This window comes from Clytia hemisphaerica, unplaced genomic scaffold (assembly GCF_902728285.1).
Source record: "Clytia hemisphaerica strain Z4C2 unplaced genomic scaffold, Clytia hemisphaerica genome assembly, whole genome shotgun sequence".
In the NCBI taxonomy this organism is placed as follows: Eukaryota; Metazoa; Cnidaria; class Hydrozoa; order Leptothecata; family Clytiidae; genus Clytia; species Clytia hemisphaerica.
The window spans coordinates 84,295-106,630 of record NW_027103793.1 but is presented as its reverse complement, the minus strand read 5'-3'; the positions used below and the strand labels follow the sequence as shown (position 1 = coordinate 106,630).

Below are 22,336 nucleotides of genomic sequence, written 5' to 3'. Positions count from 1 at the left end.
AAACTTGATTTACTGACGGACGTAATAAAATCAAACCTTTAGCACTATCAGAATCATTAAAAAGAGAACTAAAGAACTGGATTCTACTTTGACTATTTCGTGGACAGAATAATCAGATTGGAAAAAAATCTTATGTAAAAGGATGAGACCAGGAAAAAGGCGAATAGAATGAGTAAATCAACGAACTTTTTAAATTAAATCTTCTTTATTTCCACTTTATCACTATAATCCTAATTAACCTCAATATACTGTAAATCAAAATAATCCAATATTCCAAGTCCCAAAAGTATACTTTTCTTCTACAAGCAACACCAGATGACCCATGGACAACATTTTGGAATCATTTCCTTCTCATCTTCACTAAATGAATAATCTCGACGGGAGCTTATGCCTGTAAAGAAAAAAAGATTAAAATTCAATAACAGTTGATGCTATTTACCCTTGTCTCCCGAATAGACGTTCCCCTGCTAATCGTTAAGAGAAAAAAAATCCATCTCCCCGCTCTTATTAAGACCCCCCCCCCACTAATTAGATTTGAATAATTCAATATTTTATTACATTGTAGATAAACCTTAAACTTGTTAAAATTTTCCTTTTTGTTAGTATTGGTTCTTATTTTACGTGTTCATTTGTTAAAAATTTTTTTTGTTGAAATTGATAACAGTTAAAAAAATTCTGTCTTCAAATTACCCCTTCTTATTCCCTCTCCCCGCTTATTAGAATTTAGAAAATTTTCCTACCCCCCTGCTTATTTGGACAAGAGTAATTCGATTGTCAAGAAGTATTGGATTATTAACAATCACGTTGGCCTAGTGAAAAGTAAGAAATTTCCCTTATTCGATAAACAAGATGTAAATCTTGAATTTTACAGCTGACGAAGAAAGAATAAAGTGTAAAAACGATGTTTAAACTGCGTCTGGCGAAATTAATCAAAGAAAGAACCACAGAAAGAAATGCCAGAAACTTTTGAATCGAGAAAATTTTACAATTTCGGTGAACTACTATGAGAGACGGCTGAATTATTTTACTGGCATTTTTGACCAGCAAAATTCAAAAAAGTTAAATGTGCAAAATTGAGTTCAGTCAATTACCACGTAAGACTTTTCTTCGTGTGAATCGTTCTATCCTCTATCAAATAAAAGGGGTGACCTACGTTTGATTGGAAGATTATCATCAAGAATTTTTGTTATTTCAGCTCTGATGGAATCTTTCTTCGCATTCATTCGTTGCAATTGGCTGTCCAAAGAATCTTTTTGTTTGGAAATTCTTCCCATCTCAACATCATTGCGTTGGCCAATCGCGACGAGGCGTTCGATCTCCTCTCCTGCAGCTTTTTTATCTGCTTTTGATTTGCCTTAATATAAATCGTTAAAGTTATTATTAAAAATCTAAAAGAGCGGTTGATTTAATTATATGCTGAATATTTACGCCAAGTGGCATCATTGGAATTTATTTCTATCATATTGTTATTTTTTTTACCGTAAAATTTATGCTTAATATTCTGAAAGCAGGGAGAAATTCTAGGTAGATAAAAAAACTAAAAAGTTCTTTTACTTTAAGTGGGCATTAATTCCTTTTTTGCGCATTATTTCTCAACCAATATGATTATTGTTTAAAAGATGTTTCCGAGTGCTACATTATAAATTTAAGTAAACATGGTGTTTCAAAAACTTTTCAATTTAAGGGTTCTTTCAAGTTGATACACAATTAAAGCGAATGGACTCTAATAATTATAAAAATTTACAAAATCTCTCACCTTCAACTTCTGTATTAATAAATGCAACCATCAAGAAGACGGCGAATGCAAATTTCATATTCATCATTTCTGCTTGCAACCTAAAAGAAAATTAAAGTCAGTCCCAAATTTTCAACAATTTTGACAATATTAGAACAGTGACTTAAGTCACGAATTGTGCTGTAGAACTTGTCGTATTAAAATTAAAAATCAAGTAAAATTTAATAAATTTTTCAACTAAAAAGTCAACTAATTATGAGACACTTTTCAGCTGGGGAAGCTAATTGTAACTAAAGCTTAACTCACTTATTACACCTCCCAAAGATTATGCCCCGACAGGTCAGATGTGCCATATCTTGATAGGAAATCCTACCTAGGTTAGGTGACATTACAATAGAATTTCAGCACTTGAATAATCAGAAGCCTCCTGGATTTTCAAAAACAATAGCAACAATAATTTTTTACAATATTCTTTTTTTTTGCTTCAAAGAGCTTAAAGCACACGAAGTCTAGCCCCCGGGGGGGGTTACTAGGGCAAGATGAGTTACGGGGATGCTCCGCTGGTCAGGGTACCTTTTTAACCTCCACCAGTCCCAGGTAGGGTCGCAAAAACACCAAAACAGAAAAATCAGTTCCTCGTAGGGTGCCTTTTTTTGGAAGATTTGGGGAAAAAGTAGAAAATTTGAGAAAATTTTGGAATTTCAGTCCCATTCAGGGTCACCTTTTTCGCAAATTTCGAGTCCCACGTAGGGTCCATTTTTCAAACCTCAGCGGAGCCCCCCTGTCGGTCGACAAGGGTAGTACCCCCCCCCCCGGGGTCTAGCCCTTCGGGCTTTATAAATCTCTGATTAAGCCCCCAAACAAAGAAAGGTGTTTGAAAAAAAGAAAAATTAAATTACATACCAAATATGCTTTGAGTAAGTGCTGATGCTAGTGAGTTCTGGTGATGAGTGATTTTAAAATATCAAAAATTCGCTTTAAATAATCGAAAAATCACTGGCATTGGAAAAACAATAGACCTCATTTGCATGATATTAAGAAAGCAACGGGTCATAATATAACTTTCTCAAAATAAGGTTAACAAAGATTTTTATGAACAATAGACTTTAATGACCCAAAGTTAGACGTCCACACAACAATAGCTGGTCAAGCTAATTGATGCGTGCAAGAAAATCTAAATAGTTGTGTATTAATAGAGCAAGCATCCGTAAAAATAATCTAATGTATACTCGTCACCATAGTTGTGTTTTGACAAGAAATGCGTTCGAAAAATATGGATTAAAAATAATCTTACTTGTGTAACTTATGGCATGTTCAAAAAGCACGCGATATTGGCCGTTTTTCAGACAGGATCAAGAAAAATTTTCGTGATTCGCGAATTTTCTGGCAAAAAATAAATTCTGCACGGCGGCAAAAAATGAGTTATTTTCTCCCACTGGCCTCAAATTAGCTTATTAGTGACTGTTAGGTTGTCAAACCTATAGATATTCTGAAAGGATATGATTTTGCAAAAAAAATTCAAATTTCAAAAAATTATCAAAATTCGTGCTCAGTTCCTTTTTACCAGTTTTTCTAAAAAAATCTGAATTTAAAAGTCAGAATCAAACCTTAAATCTACTTCAGTTACAAAGAACATAAAATTCTGCGTCAGAAAATGGGGTCACTTTTCATTCTAGGATAGTCTGGTCACGAGATATCGTAATTTAAAATTTTTTGGAGACTGGGACGAGGTTGCTAAATATAAAACCATAAAGTATTCAGTGGGTAAGGTCGAAAATTGTTCAAAATTCGTTTTATTGGCTTAAAGAACTCGAACTTTTTTTATTCATTTTATTTTATTTTATTCATAGAATTATATTTCACAGGTCTATCGACCTCTACGAAATAATTTTAGATTTATAAATTGTCTAATTCTTCATCTGTCGTCCAGTCGTCAGAAGATATGGACAGAAGAGAAGACGTTGTTTTGGTCTTTGTCCTAGATTTTCGAACTAGGCGAAGGTTTGTTCTAGGGCTTCCTCTTACATGCCAAACGAAATCGTCATTTTTTGAATTCATTTTTTTCGCCTTTTGGCACATATCTTTAATGATTTTTCTTTCGTTGATGGTGAAGTCGTCTGTGATGCTAAAGCCACCAATTTCGTTGAATCGTTTCAGCTTATGCAGATTTTGCATTATCCGTTCTTTTTCCTCTATACTTTTTAAGATCAACTTGATTGGACGCCAATGTAGCCCTTTTTGGTTTTGTCCAATGCGATGATGGTGGGACGGTTTGATATCTTGAACGCCAATTAACGAACTTATCGAACTTATCTATATTTTCAGCCAAACAACTTTTAAAGCCCATTTAAGGTTTATTTCTTTCTGAATACTCAGGTTAATATCGAAGTTTATGAGGATTTCTACCAGAAATAAAAGTTTAAAAGTCGATTTACTCGAAACTCTAGTTTTTGAAACATGGGACCCTATTTAAAAAAACCCTCTTAGGGTTGTCGAATTTTTGAAATTCCGATTTCCCGATTTTTAATTAACGAAAAACCCAAATTTTACCCCCGTCTTTTAAAAAAATGTTGAAAAAGTCTAAAATTCAAATTTTTTATTTTCACTTAGGCTTGCTTCATGCCAAATTTCAGGTCTCTACGATGTCGGAAACATACCGTATAAATACCCCTCCAAGCTTTTTCAAGCAAAATTGCCTGGTCAATCGTTGATTTTTACCATATATGGGCAAAACGAAAATCTAAATTTTTCGAGTTTCAGAAGGGTCTCGATAACAAGTGACCCCATTTTCGAGCACTACTCATTGAGAGCTATCGAATGGTAGTACTACCAAAGAGCTAACTGAATTTTTATTTTTTCGTTCTAAATTCGATGACGTCATCAGCTATCACGTGACAATTCTTTTTCAAAATTTTTTTGAAATTTATTTTGGAAATTCATATAAAGGTTGATGGTGGAACAAAAAGTGTATAAAGATCAACAAAGTGGTCGAAAATGTATTAGGTTGCTGAGCGAGTGGGAGAAAAAAGGCCATTTTTTGCCGCCGTGCGGACTTTAATTGAAAGTTGAAATTTGTGCTTAGCCCAGTTAGTCCAATTACTAATTGGGCCATTCCATTTCCTATCCATACAAGGGGATAGACGAATTTTTTGAGGGGGTTACCCGATAAAAGCATTGCTTGGGGGCCTAAGGAAAGCTGTTTCTTTATTCTAATAAGGGGGCAAAAATTAATCTAAATTTCCAGGGGGTAAAAAACTGGTTTTTTAGTTCGTCCACCCTAACCTTTAAGGTATGAAGAAGAATCTTTCCAAGGGTTTTTTACAAATTTGCCATTTTCCAGGGGGTAACCACACATTTTCAAGAATTATTATTTTAGCTTGAGAAGGTTTGTTCACACCCCTGTATGAATTTTACATGGACAACCCACTTTAGCTTAATATAATCTACAGTCAACTTTCTCTCCCTCATGTTAGGTGAGCGTGGAAACAATGTTGTGTCCTAGCTGGGAGTATAATTTGAATCTTTCTCTCATTTGAAAATTTTTTTATCAATCCACACTTGAAAGACGAATTATAGAGAAAGCCTACTTTATTTTGAAAATTTCAAACAAATTTTCATTAGCGGGGCTGATTTTTTTCAATCATTTTAAAAATTGAAAAAACAACCTGCTTCACATCTTATTTTGGGTATAGGTGCATAATATTGTTTCTAAAAGGATAACAATATAGCCTACCAAGTAGGTTAAGATATTTAATTTCATACTGGATTTCTTGATTATAAAATAAAAACCCAAAATCTTTATGTGGCAGACAATCTTCGATAATTATAATTGCTAAAGTTCCTTGCTATAAAAACTTTAGAAAAGAAAAGTATTTGAATTACTGGTCTCCACGTTAAATTAGGTTTCATAATAACCAGAAATATTATCATTCGATTCTTTATTTAATGTACCACATGATTTAATAAAACACAACAATGGGATGCATATATACATTCGACTATTTTTAAAAACTGCATGTCCTAGTAATACACATCTATAGCAATTTAAGAAGATATAAGATTATTCTTCACAATTTTTCGAACGCATTTCTTGTCACAACACAACTATGGTGACAAGTATACATTAGATTATTTTTACGGATGCTTGCTCTATTAATACACAACTATTTTGGAATTTCTTGCACGCATCAATCAGCTAGACCAGCTATTGTTTTAGAAGCTGCGTAATAATAAGGGGTAAAAATCATTCTTAATTTCCAGGGTGTGAATGACTGGTTTTGGTTCGTCCACCCTAACCTCTAAGGTATAAAGAAGAATGATTCCAGGGTTTTTTTACAAATTTGCCATTTTCCAGGGGGTAACCACACATTTTCAAAAATTATTATTTTTGCTTGAGAAGGTTTGTTCACACCCCTGTATGAATTTTAAATAGAACAGCCCACTGTAGCTTAACATAATCTACATCTAACTGTCTCTCTAATTTGAACTTAAACATCAGTCCCTTCAGCCGGAAAGTGGTATAAGTTAATCTATGTAATTCGAATTTTTCTCTTGTTTGAAAATTTTTTTTATCAGTCACTTGAATGACGAATTATAGAGAGAGCCTACTTCATTTTTTTCAATCACAACTTTCGTAAAATTTCGAGCTCGGTTAAAATACAAAAACTACTTTAGGTAGGAGTGTAATCCGTGTAATATGGGATTAACATTGTTATATGGTAATACGGGATCATTATTCCGTGATAATACTAGTTTGTTTAAAATATACACTTCGTCCCTTCTATTATTTTTGAACCGACCTCAGAAGTCCTATAAATTAACCCATGTCCGATTGTTCATTCGCTAGACCCCGCGTATGGTTTTCACAATAACACCAGATTCAAAGTAAAATCTATAGATAGGTTTTGAAAAAAAAGTCTAACGAAAACAAAGAAAAGGTTAGATTCAATCCTAGTCCGGGCACTAAACCTGAAAAATGGTATTTTGCTTAAGCCAAGATTCTACAGGATAAACTATAAATTTTTGAAATCCTGAACTATCGTAGTTTAAGGAATGTTTGGTCCCCAAAGCAGAATCCTGGTCAATTTTTAGTACTGGGTCCGAGTTTAGGGGGTCCTTTTACCCTTTGTAAGGAGTTGTTCAGGAAAATATATTTCCAGGTATGATGTAATTTGCTATATCTCATGAATAAATTGACCGGTCGCTTGGCAAAAGATTTTTGCAAAAAGTTATTTTCTAAGGTAGATTACCTTGGGAAAGATAGGGAAAATTTGGGTATTTTCACTGAATTTTGACACTTTATAGGCTGGGATCTACCAAAACAACTTTTAACGAGACACAAACTTTGTGTTATGATAAAATTTGATGCGATAAACCAGAAAAAATTTCCCGTCAACGGTATATTTAATATCATTTTCAGCGCTTCAGGGGGGGGGGGTAAATTTCTTATCCCGCCTAAATTGTCTTCGAAAATAGTTTATAATAATTTTTGTGTAATATACACTAGAACATTACAATGATGACTTGAAACTATCAAATACAGGGTGCAACTGGACAAACCAGGGGGTAAAATTGCCCATTTTCGACGATTTTTATCGTTTTTATTGATTTTTGGGCCCATTGGACTCATAAAACATTATTAACGTGTACAAAATTTACTTAAAACATTGATACTTTCTGATAGACAATAGAGGAAAGCAATTTGTGGTTTTCATTGTCTGTCATCAGGGGTACAGGTGACAAATTAGGGGGTAAATGTACCATTTGTAGTTCGCAGTTGCCTGAGTTTGGATGTATTACTTGAGGTTGCCTCAAAAACCTAAATTTTCAGGATGGAAACCAGCTCTAACAAAATGTCATAGTTTTGAACACTGTTTGGTCGATCATTGGGCTTTTCCAGAAAAAATTTATATGGGGGGGTGGAGGATATAACAATTTTCAGTCATTTACCCCCCGGGCAAAGTGACTTTTTGCCCCCCGGACAAGCATCAGTTGACCCCCTGGACAACCAGACAAAGCAAATTTACCCCCCCCCCCCGGACATAACTTATCGCGGCATCACTTATTGACCTTTCCAAAGCATTTGACTGCATTTCTCACGATCTTTTACTCTCAAAGATGGAAGCCTATGGCTTCAACACCAATGCTATTAAATTGATTGGAAATTACCTTACCAATAGAAAACAAAGGACCTAGAATAGGAGATAGCTATAGTACTTGGCATAAAATTTCAGTAGGGGTTGCACAAGGGTCCATCCTTGGGCCATTACTTTTCAACATTTACCTAAGAGATCTTTTCTATTTTCTAAATGATACGGTTCTAAATTATGCTGATGATACAACACCTTTTTCAGTAGCCGACCCATGGGAAGAAGTTGAGGAAGAACTAAAAACATCTGCCTCCATTATATTTGAATGGTTATCACATAATCAAATTCCGAGAAAACCGAATTCATTGCAAACAGCATCAATAACGAATTAAGTATAGCGATTCACGATCAGCGGGTTTCAAATAGCAACACATCTAAGATATTAGGAATGACTTTTGACAACTATCTCACATTTGAAAATTACATCGAACAACGCTGTAAGTCAAAAGATAAGTGCTCTAGCGAGAATAGTCCCTCATATCAAGCTAAACAACAAAAACTAATGAATGCATTTTTCAAAAGTCAGTTTAACTATTGCCCGTTATTTTGGATGTTTCATAGCCGCCGCCTAGAAAATAAGATAAACCATTTATACATGAACGATGCTTAAGACTAGTCTTCCCTGAAGAAAATTTGAGTTTTGAAGAACTTCTAGAGAAAGACAATTCAGTAGCATTCCACCATCGTAATATTTAGCTTCTGGCAACAGAGCTATTCAAATGCAAATCAAACATTTCAAAGCTAAATGATGGAATATTTGTTCATAACGAAAAGTCTACGAACACACGACATCAAATGTTTTTTTAAACCTAGAAACATCAGAAGAGTGTTCCATGGTGAGGAGTCTCTATCCTGTCAAGGTCCAAAAATATGGGAATTAGTTCCCCATGAACTTCGACATCTTAATGACCTTAAGAAATTTAAAGACAAAATTTATTAAGCATTGTAAACAAACGTTATGTCCGTGTAGAATATGTAAAGTGTACATTGACGGTATCGGCCTCGTTTTAAGAACTATATAAGTTGTAAATAGGTTGACTTGTATTAACCTAGAAGCTATTTGTTTTTATGTCAACGATAAATAACAATTACAAACAAACAAACAAGACAAATTTTGATGATTTTTCGCTACCCCTCCCGGACAATATATCCTCCACCCCCCCCCCCATGTATGGATATTTTCTGGAAGAGCCCATTCCTTTTTACATTTTCAATCATTTCTACAGTCAGATATTGAAATGTCATTGGTCTGGTAGCTTTCACTATGTGGTAGTCTATTTCAAATCTTTAAAATCTATTCACGCAAAGTGTGGACAAATTTTTTCTTTGTATAAGCTAACAACCGTTGAATTGTGCTGAAATTTTATGAAAATTTCAAATAAAGGTGGTCGAAATTTCTAATCTCTTTTAACAAGGACACTTGTATAGCTATACAAGTCGCTATACAAGTGGCCTTCTTTTAATGACAAATAATCAAGGCTTTGTAAAATCACCCCAACGAAAGTGCATCTTCTAAGTTGACTATTTGATTGCTTTGTCTCAGATGTCTTCTGATCTTCCTCCAAATAAAGTCTTTATATTTAATATTTGTCTTTTTCATTACTTGTTTATTTTTCCTTGCTAGCAAAAAATAAGAAACACAAAGGAATAAAAAATCAAACAATACCGCAATGCCCATTTGAATCATCTGACAAAGTAACGACAATCAATCTTCAACTTTATTGATTACAAAAACATACTTTACACAGAACAGGAAAGGCTTTAATAGCTATAAATATTGCGGTTGATCAAACATGCTCTCATAAAATATCCAGAACAAGAATGGGTGGAGGATATAACATATTTGGAAAGTTACCCCCGGACATTGTGAATTTTGACCTCTCTCGGACAACAGATCTCACCCCCCCGGACATTCAAAATCACCCATAATCAAAGCAAGTTTGCCCATAAAACAAGGCAAATTTTTTCACTACCCCCCCGGACAAAATATGCAATTTATCCTCCACCCCACCCCCCCCCCCCATGTACAAAAGTTTTCTGGAAGAGCACAATAGTGGAAACTCCTTTCAAATAAGGAATTTGACTCAAACAAAACGAAACAAGCAACATGCTGAACGGACCTACCCGGTGATCAAAATCAGATAAAAATAGGACAAATGGCAGGAGAGTAAGAAAGTGTAATGAGCAGCTTGAATATAGGCACTTTTCTGCCCAAATTTGCTCAAAAAATTATCTTTTCGAAAATCAGGCTCCATCAGAAATTAAGTATTACCATTTTATAGCAGTATGCAAAAAATAAGAAAAAAACACCAAGCCAGTCTCGAGAAATGCTCATTTTCACTAAATATGACAAAAGGGAGTTTCCCCAAATAAGAAAATCCGATTTTTACGGCCAAAAAATTTTTTCCGGAAAAAAACAGCTTCAGTTACGTTTTAGAGATAATTGCCTTTTATCTTTGTCCAAAAGATTTGAAAAAACTAATGAAGCAATTTCACACAAAGTCCAGAAAACCCCATTTTTAGGCACGTTTTGGCCCAAATTTGCCCCAAAAATTATTTTTTGAAAATCGGACTTCATCAGATTTTAAAGATTACCATTTTACATCAAAGTGCAAAAAATCAGAAAAGAATATCGATCCAATCGCGAGAAATGTTCTTTTTCCCTAAAAATGACATAAGGGAATTTCCCCAAATAAGAAAATTCGAGTTTTACAGCCAAGGAAAATTTTCCGGAAAAAAAGGCTTCAATCGTGTTTTAGAGAACCTTGCCTTTTATCTTTGTCCAAAAAATTTGAAAAAACTAATGAAGCAATTTCACACAAAGTCCAGAAGATCCCATTTTTAGGCACATTTTGGCCCAAATTTGCCCCAAAAAATTATTTTTTGAAAATCGGACTTCATCAGATTTTAAATATTACCATATTACATCAAGGTACAATAATTCAGAAAAAATTATCGATCCAATCGCCAGAAACGCTCTTTTTCCCTAAAAATGACATAAGGGAATTTCCCCAAATAAGAAAAACCGATTTTTACGGTCAAAAAAAATTTTCCGAAAAAAAAAGCTTCAGTCACTTTTTAGAGAACCTTGCTCTGCATCTTTCTGCCAAAAATCAGGAAAAACTTATGAAGCAATTTTGCACCAAGTCCAAAAAAAAATTATTTTTAGGTAGTTTTTGGCCCAAATTTGCGTAAATACGTATTTGACGACGAAAAAAAATTTTCCGAGAAAAATTACTTCAGCCACATTTTAGGGTACCTTGCACTCTATCTTTCTGCCAAAAATCAGGAAAAACTAATGAAGCAATTTTTTTCAAAGTCCAAAAAACCTTATTTTTAGGTAGTTTTTGGCCCAAATTTGCCCCCCAAAATTTTTTTTCAAAAATCGGGCTCCGTCACTTTTCAGGCATTGCTATTTTGTATCATTGTGCAAAAAATCAAAAAAAACTAATGAGCCAATCCCGAGAAAAGCTTGTAACAGACGAACGGACAACGGTCAAATTAAAGGACCTCCCGGTAGGTCCAAAAAGTACGATTATTGAGACCACAATAGTCGAAACCAAGAAACTGAAAGAAAACTTTTGCTTAAAAACCGTCCGAGCGTGTTGTCATATCATCATCAAAATCCTAGCCATGAAATAATACACGAAATTAACTTAACATTAAAAGTTTAGTTGACAATGAAAAGTAACGTCTGTGACTGTTCGTAGAGATATCCCATATCCTCCAGTGTTGGCCATAGATAATTGTCATTAATTGGTAACTGGACATCTATTTATTCACGTGTCCCGAAATTTATAGTCTTTCATTTTGAATTAACTCACTTTTCTTTGGTGTACCGTCAAAGAAGGAACATAACCCTTGTATATTATATCTCCGTTGTTGTTTTTCCAATATAAAAGACTCCATCTAATCACTATCGCTATCAGAACTCTGCTCCCCTGAGTGCTGAGCTTCCTCTTCCTCCTCTCCGCTTCCATTCTCATCCAACGCAACCAATTCTTGGTCTCCACCACCAGCACGGCGTGACCGTGAGGAGCGAGATGCTTCAGGTACGGGCGAGCTTTTCTAAGAAGAGAAGAAAGAAAGTAAAGAATTAAATGTTTCGAAAAAAGGAAAAAGGGTGACACGAGAAATTAAATGAGAATCTATGAGCCTTTTTATATCTTTGATGTTAAAACATAAACACACGTTTAAATTTTGGAATAACGAAAACCTTGTAAAGTATACTGAAAAGACCAACCTGTTCCGCTTCGCTAGCGCTGCCGCTATCGTCTGAATCACTATCATCTTTCTTCGTACTCTTTGCCGGCGCCGAAGATTTTTTCTTGCTATCCTCGTCACTTGAGTCATCAGAGGAGTCAATGAACTCTTTACTTTTGTATTTATCGCTATCTTTACCATCTGATTTCGATTTCAACATGTCTTTAATATTCTTCGAAGATGAAGAGGAAGACTTCTTGCTGTTTGATTTACTACTGGATGATTTGCTGGATGACGTTTTGGCGTTTGTAGGGACGATTTCACCGCTGGCTACTTTCTCTTTGTATACTTTCATCTCACGTTCGTATCGTTCTTTATCTTTCTTCGCTAAAGCCTCCCATTTCTAATTTATGTAAAGTAGTATTAAAGGAAACAAGATCAAACCGGGTTGGAATCTACTGTTCACGCAGGCTTCACGCATCCCCTCTGATATGTTTTGATATAGGGGATGCGTATCGTCTATAAAATTCCCGTCTGAGAGTTACTCCCGTCCGAAAGTTAGTCCCGTCTTTCTGTTTTGAGTTTTACAAACTTGACTTACTTGATTAGTAAGTTTTATATGAGAGCTCTTTCAATCTTATCAAATTTGAAACAAAAATTTGAATGGCTAGAGGTTTCTAAACGTTTTTAAGAGCATTGAAATAGGTTACCCGAAATTTGGGGTGAATCTCCGACGGGATTTTTTTTACACGATTAGCATCCCCTACATCAAAATATATCAGAGGGGAAGCGCGCAGCTTACTGTTCACGAGGTTTTTTATGTTCAGCGATCCCCTTTTCTTTGAGAACGAATGAAACAGTTGGGAAAGGAATTTAAATGTGAGAAATGCAAGACACTGGCTTCCGTTTTTTGCTATGAAAATCCTCATTCTAAATCTATTGTGGCGACATCACATAATTGAAACTTATAAACCAATTTAATCCTATTACCGTTTTATCCGTTTGAGCTTTCCACATTTCGGCAGCTTTTCTCGCGACATCTGTGAAACCAATGCCAGGATTCTCTACCAAGATCTTTTGTCTATTTTCGTTGGAAAAGATCATGTAAGCCGACAAACCTCGTTTGGGTGCGTTTTTGTCTTTTTTGGCTTTCTTACCACCACCACTTGTTTCACCCTGAGGAGTAAGAATTTATCATATCGAATTTAACATAAACAGCAGGCGGCAGGAATTATTAGTAAAGCAACAAACAACACTCTGTAAGGCTGTGCGCATTCCTAAATATTTTGTCATGTCCAAAGAGCTGTTAAGCGGGCGTGGTTTTGGAGACCGATTCGCATCCCTTCCCCTACGAAACAAATTAGAAGGATGTTGGCAGCCTAGTTTACATCAATTTTCCATGTGACTACAAATTTAACTCAAGATCACTTTCGATAAGAACACTTAACAGGGTTTTATTTTTACATAAGTGTTTTCGTTTCATATCAGACACATATTTCATATTGTTTTTCGTCCCTATAGTTAACAATGCCTTGTAAACATTACTCAATAACTCGAAATTCAAACAAATTGTGTTCCCTGTGCGTATTCGAGTTACAGAGACAACCGGAGTATGGAACTTACTCTACTCTTCTTGGGTTTGCTGGCACCGTCTCCTCCCGAAGATTTTCGTTTCTTTTCTTTTTCTTTCTTTTTCTTCTCTTTTTTCTTCTTTTTCTTTTCGTCGTCCGAAGAAGCGTCCGAATCGCTGCCCGAAGATGACGACACGTCCGATTCAAACCTGGGAGAAAATATCAAGTATATAATTCAGCCGCTGTCGGGGTTATAGCTACTTACCTAGCAGTACTTGGAGTACTAATTTTGATATAAAGTATCATTTTTCGACTGATTACCGAGTTTATGTATATGTGTTTTCTGCGACGGAGACGGTGAGGTTCTAATTTGACTACATCCTGACCAGCTGAGAACGACGGTAAATCAGCATTTTTACCGTCCTCGATTTTGCGAGTCAGAAGTTCGGGTTCTTACCAATCGCTTCAGTCACTTTACCGCAAATACATAATCTCGCTATTTGCTAGACACAGTCGCGGATGGGATAGACTACGATCTTAATAGAATTAACTGTAGGTAAGTTTTAGAGTAGATAGATATCATTTTGAAGTTTATAACCCATTAGATAAGGACTTACTCTTCTCGGACATCTTCTTGCTCGTTTGGTACAAAGTCTTCGTCTGATGACGGAAAAAATTGAAAGGTAAGGGTTAGCAAGACAAAGAGACATGACGAAATGTGTTTATTGCTTATTCATATGAGTTTCAAAAAACAGCCTTGAATGGGATTAGGCAGACAGAAAGGACCTTTAAAAGAGCTTCCACTTTAACTAGATTTTATAACCATCATTAAAATAGGAAATGTTGCGGAACTTCTGCATACAATCTTAACACTTTAAGTGCCAATGTCGTATATATCAGACATGGGCTATGTAGGAGGGCGAAGCCTTTCTGTAATCCTCAGTTTGTGTTAGAAATTGTCTACTTCTAACTCATAGGAATTGGATTGGGCTTCATGGTCAAGCAAAAAAAATCAAAAGCGAGTCTTCCAGCAAGATTGTAAGCCAAAAAGTCAAAAAAATGCAAAAATTTGACAAAAATCCACTTTTTAAAGATTTTGACCGGTTTTTGACCATTTTTGGTCAACGAGTGATCCAAGAACCCCCAAATTTGGCATTAGCATTTTTGTCTCGTCTACCCAGACAGAAACCAGAGGGTTCAGTATGAGAAACTCTAGTAATTTTACCTCGTTTACCCGAACAGCAAACAGAGGGTTCAGTATAAGAAACTTTTTAGCACTTACCATCTTCATCAGAATCGTCATCATCATCCGAATCATCATAACGTTCTCTTCCTTCCGCTTTCACCTAAACAAAGAAAAGATGACGTCATTTACTTGATAAAAGAACACTCTCAACTACATATTTCTGTAAAGCGCAAAGGGCTAGATGTCGTGCTTTAAACTTTAAACTTTAAGCACAAAAATATTGTTGATATTGTTTTCCAAAATCTGTGAAGCTTTGATTGGCCAAGCGCTGAAATTTTATTGTCACGTGACCTAGGTAGGATTTCCTACCGAAATACGGCACACTTTTCAGCCAAAGCACGACATCTAGCTCTTCGGGCTTTATAAATCTGTGCTCTCAACAAGCAATTCTCAGATATCATATTCTTTTACACACTAGATAGGTTTACTGTTCACAGATTTCCCGTGGAAGTGTGTCCAGTTTAAAGTCGACTGGAACGTTCGAATTTAGCACCATGAGTAAATAGAAGGTTATTTGTCTCTATTACTTGGACGACAACTGATTCTCTTGGCGTTGGAGTTCAACCATGTTCAATCATAAGAGAGAGTAAAGTATTGATCGTTTAGGACTTGAATTTTAAACATGAAACTGTTCTCGATTTCCCAAACAAGTATAATAGACATTTCAACGGGGAACTTTTTCACAAACGAAAACAAACCTTCTGTAGGTAAGCATCGTGCTCTTCATCATCACTTTCCATCATGGCGTCAAGGTGTCCACCCTTTCCGCCCTTATCTTTACCGCCCTTATTCTTGATGCGTAGTTGTTTCTTGTTGACAAATTCGTACAGTTGGGAGTATTCCTCCCTGGATAGAGAAGAGGATATCAATATAACTCGAATATTACAAAAATTGAGAATACACCTATCAACACTTAGCGGCGCAGTCGGTTTTTAGGGGTTTTTAATTTTATAAGGATTTGATCACGGTAATTTTCGGCCACTACTAAATCAAACTAACCCAATTTCTGCCAAAACTCTATATGGACATTTTCTCAAAGCTCTGCTATGGAGAGCAAACTATTTTTAGCATTTGAATAGCTAGCGAGCACCTCACCAAAAACCGGGATTTTTCATTCCGTCTTTGTGAGTTCCGCTTTGACGATTTTTGAAAAATAGAAAACTTTCAATAGCACTCCGCAATGCATATGTCATAATTATTACTTTTCATTTTTTTGACATTTGTACGAGTTGCGATCCCACAATTCAACGCGGCTCAATTAAAGATACGTGCAAGTTGTTATATATCTTTTGTCAAACGATGCAATTAACGTGCAAAAGAGATTAGCGCAAAGGTTGATGGGATTGGAACTCGTACAAACACATCGAGAGTAATGGTTATGTCAAAAATAAAATCTATTTTTAGATTCAGCGCGGTGCGCTATTGCTTTGACGCAAATTCGATTTTTTTCGCCAGTGCAGGAGCCTGGAAAGCTAAAAGTGACGTCACATAATCGAATGTCGAAATTCGAAAGTCGCAAAGTGGAATAGACATTAATTGTGTAGGAAAAACACGGGTGACGTCTAATATAGGCAATCGAATAGCTTAACTATATTGACGTTACTTTATCGCTTCAATGCAAGGGATCTTACATTTTTCTCCTACACTTGTGTTTTCTATATGTCGTCGAGCTTCGAGAGGAAATTGTCTTGTATTTTTGCCACCAGTCTCCTAAGGCCGCAAACATTTTATAGGTGTATTGTATTCGATGAATTCATGACGTAATGTTTTCTACGGAAAATCCTCAGTTTTTGCCAGTAGTGGCAAGTTTATACAACTTTTGTCTAGTTTAAATTTGCCACTACTGGCTAAAACCGGGGTATTTCCTTAGAAAACATCACGTAGATATTGAATATCATGAATTATGTATGCATATCATTCGTCCATAACTTAATTTTTTTAGGATTGAACGGGGGACGCACCTTGGTAAACTGCTGAAGGTCACAACATTATTGGTGCCAGCTGCTCCCTGATTCTTCAATTCCACTTCGAAATCGAACGTCCTTCCTGTGGTGCTACCACGAGCGAAATTGACGTTCGCAATCTCATCAAAACGAATGTGTACTGCCGGCTTATGTACGAAAATGAAGCCGCGTTCAAGAGGGTAGAGAAGGCCATTGCTTGCTTTGTATGAACAGGTGATAGAACACGAATTTGCACCACTGTAAAAAAATGAAACAGAGTAGATTATGAATATTCGTTTCACGCAGAACCTTGTCCTTTTTCAAGCAAAAAAAAGTGAATATCCCAAAAATAATTGTTGCTATTGTTTTCGAAAATCCGCGAAGCTTTGGTTGATCAAGCGCTCGAATTCTATTGTAGTCACGTGACCTAGATAGAATGTTTCCTATCTAATCACGGTACACTTTTTGATAGATAATATTTTATGAGTCGAAAGGTATAATACCACCATCCCTTAATCTACAATATAGACTGCGCGAACAAAATAACAGCAATTTTAAGCTAACAACTTTCACAACTACTCTAAGGAACCATAACTTTTACATATTAGATAACTTCTTCTTTAACGGAAATAAAAATATGAAGGACATTCTAGTCTCTTTCAGAGGACCGTGACATGTCAAAAGATTTACCTTTTAAAGTTTTGAGCTGGAACAGTGATTTTCCTTTGACAAATGGTGTTGAGGACTTTGCTGACCACCTCAAAAATGGGTCCTGAAAGGTCTTGTGTGATTTTATTGTTGTATTTGTTTTCAATCTCATCCCTGTGAATAAGACAAGGATTTCTAAAGATTTGAAAAACTTCAATAATCTATATAAGTATGTGCTGCAAGACTAGGAAAGAAATTGCGCATGTCTTATTTTTTGTAGGTTTTATTAGAAATATTAGAATATTCAAAATCGTACAAAAAATACATATATTTCCAGAAAATTAATAAAAGTCACCATAACTCAAAGATGCACATGAAACCCAATTTATTTAGAATAGATTAGTAAGTCTATGACGTGCACAAGGTTTAAAAGCGTGATTTTAAGGAAAAAGGACCTCGTGGACGTCCCCTAATACCCATCGATCTAATCCGAGAAGACACAGGGATCCCACTTCTTACTGCTGAGCGCTGTGCCCGTGGCAGAGAAAAATGGAAAGAGTGTGTCTCTAAGAAGTGTGCAAAGATCCCCGTGGGATTATACACTTTTAAGTTCAGTAAGCCAAGTCAAGATTAGTAAGAGTTTTTAATTTTCGAAGGAACAAAAAAATCTGCCTAGACAGACAGACAGACAGACAGACATACAAACAGACATACAGACAGACAGAGGAATGTCTGGGAGGATACAAGTTAATGGTGCCTGGCTGTAAAATTGTTTAGATGACTTACTCAGACAAGTTGAGTTTACATGTCATTTCTTCATCTCGTTCAAATTGTAATATCAAGAATGGATATCTTGTTTGACCTTGACGAATGGGTGGATCCATGCTGATCTAAAAGAAGACACAACAGAAGAGAATTAATAAGTTAAAGTGTTTTTTTGTTCTTTGTTTGCTCTAATAAACACCTTCAAAAACCGGAAGATTAATTCTAAATATACAGCTCATATCGAGAGTACTTATCATCGATATGCAGGTAGATCCCAAGGGAGGGGGGTTCAAAATTTATAAGAATAATGGCTATAGAACACACATGTCATAAATGTTGAGCCTTCCCCTTCCCTCAGATCCCAACTGATATGATTCCTATTTTCTTGTTGCAGATGAGACCCATTCGGAGGTATCAAAAGGCATCAATTTCTACCCCATAAAAGAATAGTGAGTAAGTATCGGAGGATATCGAGGGCGACGGTAAGTCGACGAAAAATAAAGTCGATAGTTGATGTACGGCTCTATATCGTCATTGCTCACCTAAACAGATGATGTTATTTTGGTGTTTTTACCGTCGTAGAGCAAAGTGGACTAAATGTTGGCTACATGTCAACTTTGCTTTAAAACATCTCCTTCGGTTTATTAGGAATACGTTAGTCGTTAACTCGCTAATTGCGGCAAATAAAGAAAGTCATCAAGCTTACCACGAAGAACATAAAGCGGTTGTCTTGATGTGGTAACAGGAACAACCTCAAAACTGTCGTGTGTGGAATCTTATAATCGTACGTTTTACCATGCAGTTGTAAGAATGTCGGGTAGACACGAATCGCATAACGACCTCTTGGTGTCAGACATGCAACCTCTTCGAAAGTAACGATAGCATCTCCAGTAGCTTGGATCAGATCAGCCTTGGCAGTGATTTTTTCGTGGAATTCCTGAATGAAAAGAGAGATTTCAATCTATAAATAGACAACTTTTTAAGTTTTTTTATCCTTTACGCAGAAAGTGTTTGATGGAAGTTCACAGCTGTTTTGGTGAGAAAATGAAGAATGTCAAGAAATATTTATAAAAAAATCTGGTCTCTTCTGTTTTCCTCTAAAAGTACACAGTGCTCGTTATGGAAGTGCTTTAAAACCTTTATATGTTAATTTTTGTTAAAGGGAAGACAAATATTATTTTTTTTCTATTCTAGACACTAGACAATGCTCAAAAACACGAGTGAATGATCTTGTAAATGAATGTTGTTGTTTTTTGTCTGAAAAGACAAAACAAAGTTTTAAAAATGTTTCGTACCTTGACATTGTCAACAGTTCCTTCAGGATCAAGAGGTACGAAGAATCTCATTTCCATTAATGATACAGAAGCATCGTCACTTCTGTGAAATTCAATCGTCACTTCATTTTTACCTGTCATAGAAGTTAACCATTCAATTTGTTGATTTTCAAAGTCAGTAAAGAAATTAATACAAAGTTTTTATTCAAAATTAAAAGTATTTTCAGTAACAATTTTTAGTAAATGTAGGATTCTTTAGATTAGCTCCCTCCCTACCTGAACTATAATAATAATAAATTTTAAAATACAAAACAGTGTTACTCCTAGTTGCGTAGAAGGGTAAAAAATAATAGCAATGATGTCAATCCCCTCCCAAAGATCTGCAACTTTATTATAAATTTGAGGTGAAAAATAGTGTTCAAATGGTCAAAACGTGGTAATATAATATTGTCGATCTTCTTATACTTGACAATACTGTAAGTTGGTCTAATGCCTTCATCCTTCTTCTAATTTCGACACCCTTCTTTACAGATAGGAATAATAGGAAGGTCGGAATTGCTGATGGAAACTTTTTTCCCTTGCTTCTGATAGCTAGATTGGAAAAGTCTTTTGTCTATCAGTGACCCAGACCTTCTGATCATTCCTTCCTTTAAAGAAGGGTGTCGAAATTAGACAAGGGGTGTCAACATTAGACCAACTTGCAGTACTTTTTCAGTTTCATGTTTTAATAGTAATGCTCAGTACCTGTTGTAGCCTGTGAGACATCTTTTAAAGGAATCTCAAAAGCTGGTTTGTTGTCCACTTCAAATGACATCATAGAACCTTAAAAAAAGATTGACAGAATAAATTACAAAACCTTTCACATCTTTTTATTGAAATAAAATTTGGTATATTCCAGACTGATTATTGCTAAAGAATTGGATTGTGTGAATTATTATGCAAAAAAGAAACCTAATGGATGGTTTAGTTAATATGGATTGGAAAATGTAAAGGATTGTTTACATCAGTTTACATACCGTCAAATTTGGGAGTTCCCCAATTCCAACCTTTGACACATAATTCTTGTTCTTCAAGTTCGGTATCGTAGTGCTTCCTGTAAAACTCTTTTAGCTTTTGATATTCCTAAAAAATAAACACACGCTGGAGTAAAACATAAAGAAAGTCTTCTGATGGCTGTAAAGAGAGTCAAGATAAAGGGATAATATAAACCTTATCAGACTCATCTTAGTTCAGTAGACCAGATTACGACATGGGCAGAAGTAAAATATGGTATGTGTACTCAACTCAGCAATCAAGCTATTGCTAGATGCTACTTAAAAAGATAGATGTCAAGAAAAACAGATTATGAAACAAATATCACTTACTGCTTCTTTAAAACCATCGTATTTATAGAATTGACCATTTTTCAATGCAATTTTGAGCCCGAAACCGCGTGCCACTCTCATCCATTTTGTTGATTCTATATCTGCTATTGGCACAGAATCGACCCTTCCTGTCTTTTTAGACTTAAAAACAATACCTGTTTTATTCAATTTCAGGCGACCAGCACTCTATAAGAAAACAATCAAAAGATTTGAGCTTTACAATTATTACTCTGATTTAAAGGACAACTAATGGATAAACATGCTGAGACTCAAATTAAATCTTAAATATGTCTTACATAAAATGTTTGTACTGCTGATAAATAAAGAAAAAACTTCATAAAAGAACTAATTTCAAAGTTGTATTAAATTACACAAAAATAGCTTACCAATGCACCTCGAACAATAGCATAAACATCTGTGAAGTCAAGTGTATCTCCCATTACTATTTATACTCCTGTATAAACACTTTTTTAGAAATTGAAATAAACTATTAAAATTTCAATTGTCCTTCCGGGCCTTTTGCACTAAATCAGGACATGAAAAATTAATATCTTAGTCCTCAAAATCTGAAGCCCAGGGTTTTAAGTTTACTAGATTTATCACATTTGGCAGTTATCAAAAACACATACATCATCAACTTGAGATCACAAAGACAAAACTGTGCTGCAACAAGAACTTAGCATCACAAAATTTTTTTGAAATTGGTTCGAGAAGCTTTGTATTTAATCATCAGATCGTTATTTCTGTCAAAATTAGTCATTTTGTCAGCATAAAGACAAAAAAATAATTGATTAGATTCATATCTCTAAAACTTGCCTTCCCAATTCTTTCCTTTCTAAAAGTTCAGCATAATTAAAACATTTGGCGTAACAAAGCTTACAGACATCATACTTAATGACCCTGTCAATATTTTTGTCCAATAGTGTCATTTTGTCAAGAAAATGACTAGTTACTTCAAAGGTCATGTTTTACTTGATTTAGACGTTCTCTATTGTGAAGAGAGCAGATAAACACTCAATAACCCAAATTTATCTGGTCCCCTGTCTTGGTCCCTGGTTGTGGTTGCCATTTCTGGTTAATGTTTAGAAACTCTCGCTTTACGAGCCTACTTGTTTGAAATATTCAGTTTCATGAATTTATCTTCTTCTTGCAGCCAAGTGACTTTCAAAAAAAAGTTCACCCGGCTGATTTCCGGAAACAAGATATTTTTTTGGCCTGGCACCTAGAATAGTCTGATACAGTTTCTTTATACTGTTTGTGAGTGAACCCTTGTTGATAGAAGCTCAAAACTTTGGAAACCCCAGACAGACAAGCAAAATACAGTTAGTGAAAGTACTTCGATTTGCGAAGCGTCTTTACATCACATAGGGCAAAAGAAAAAGAAAAAGAACAAAGGAACTACCCATAGCTACCATTTTGCAACCATGGGGAATTGCAA

The 22,336-nt window shown here is 35.3% G+C and overlaps 2 protein-coding genes across 2 annotated transcripts; both read right to left on the bottom strand.

The window, feature by feature from the left end:
• Positions 1-206: 206 nt before the first annotated feature.
• Positions 207-2,713, bottom strand: LOC136806268 (uncharacterized). The gene is made up of 4 exons (XM_067062824.1): positions 2,639-2,713; positions 1,757-1,836; positions 1,154-1,354; positions 207-391 (listed from the first exon to the last, which is right to left on the bottom strand). Exons 2-4 carry the CDS (start codon positions 1,821-1,823, stop codon positions 300-302), a joined length of 360 nt encoding a protein of 119 aa, XP_066918925.1. The 5' UTR covers positions 1,824-1,836; positions 2,639-2,713; the 3' UTR covers positions 207-299.
• Positions 2,714-11,463: 8,750 nt separating this feature from the next.
• Positions 11,464-21,419, bottom strand: LOC136806258 (FACT complex subunit SSRP1-like). Its single transcript, XM_067062815.1, has 16 exons — positions 21,285-21,419; positions 20,899-21,084; positions 20,551-20,656; positions 20,279-20,356; positions 19,556-19,668; positions 18,967-19,197; positions 18,282-18,385; positions 17,538-17,669; positions 16,866-17,105; positions 15,603-15,750; positions 14,941-15,004; positions 14,276-14,318; positions 13,711-13,867; positions 13,078-13,263; positions 12,128-12,490; positions 11,464-11,952 (listed from the first exon to the last, which is right to left on the bottom strand). Exons 1-16 carry the CDS (start codon positions 21,336-21,338, stop codon positions 11,794-11,796), a joined length of 2,364 nt encoding a protein of 787 aa, XP_066918916.1. The 5' UTR covers positions 21,339-21,419; the 3' UTR covers positions 11,464-11,793.
• Positions 21,420-22,336: the final 917 nt, after the last annotated feature.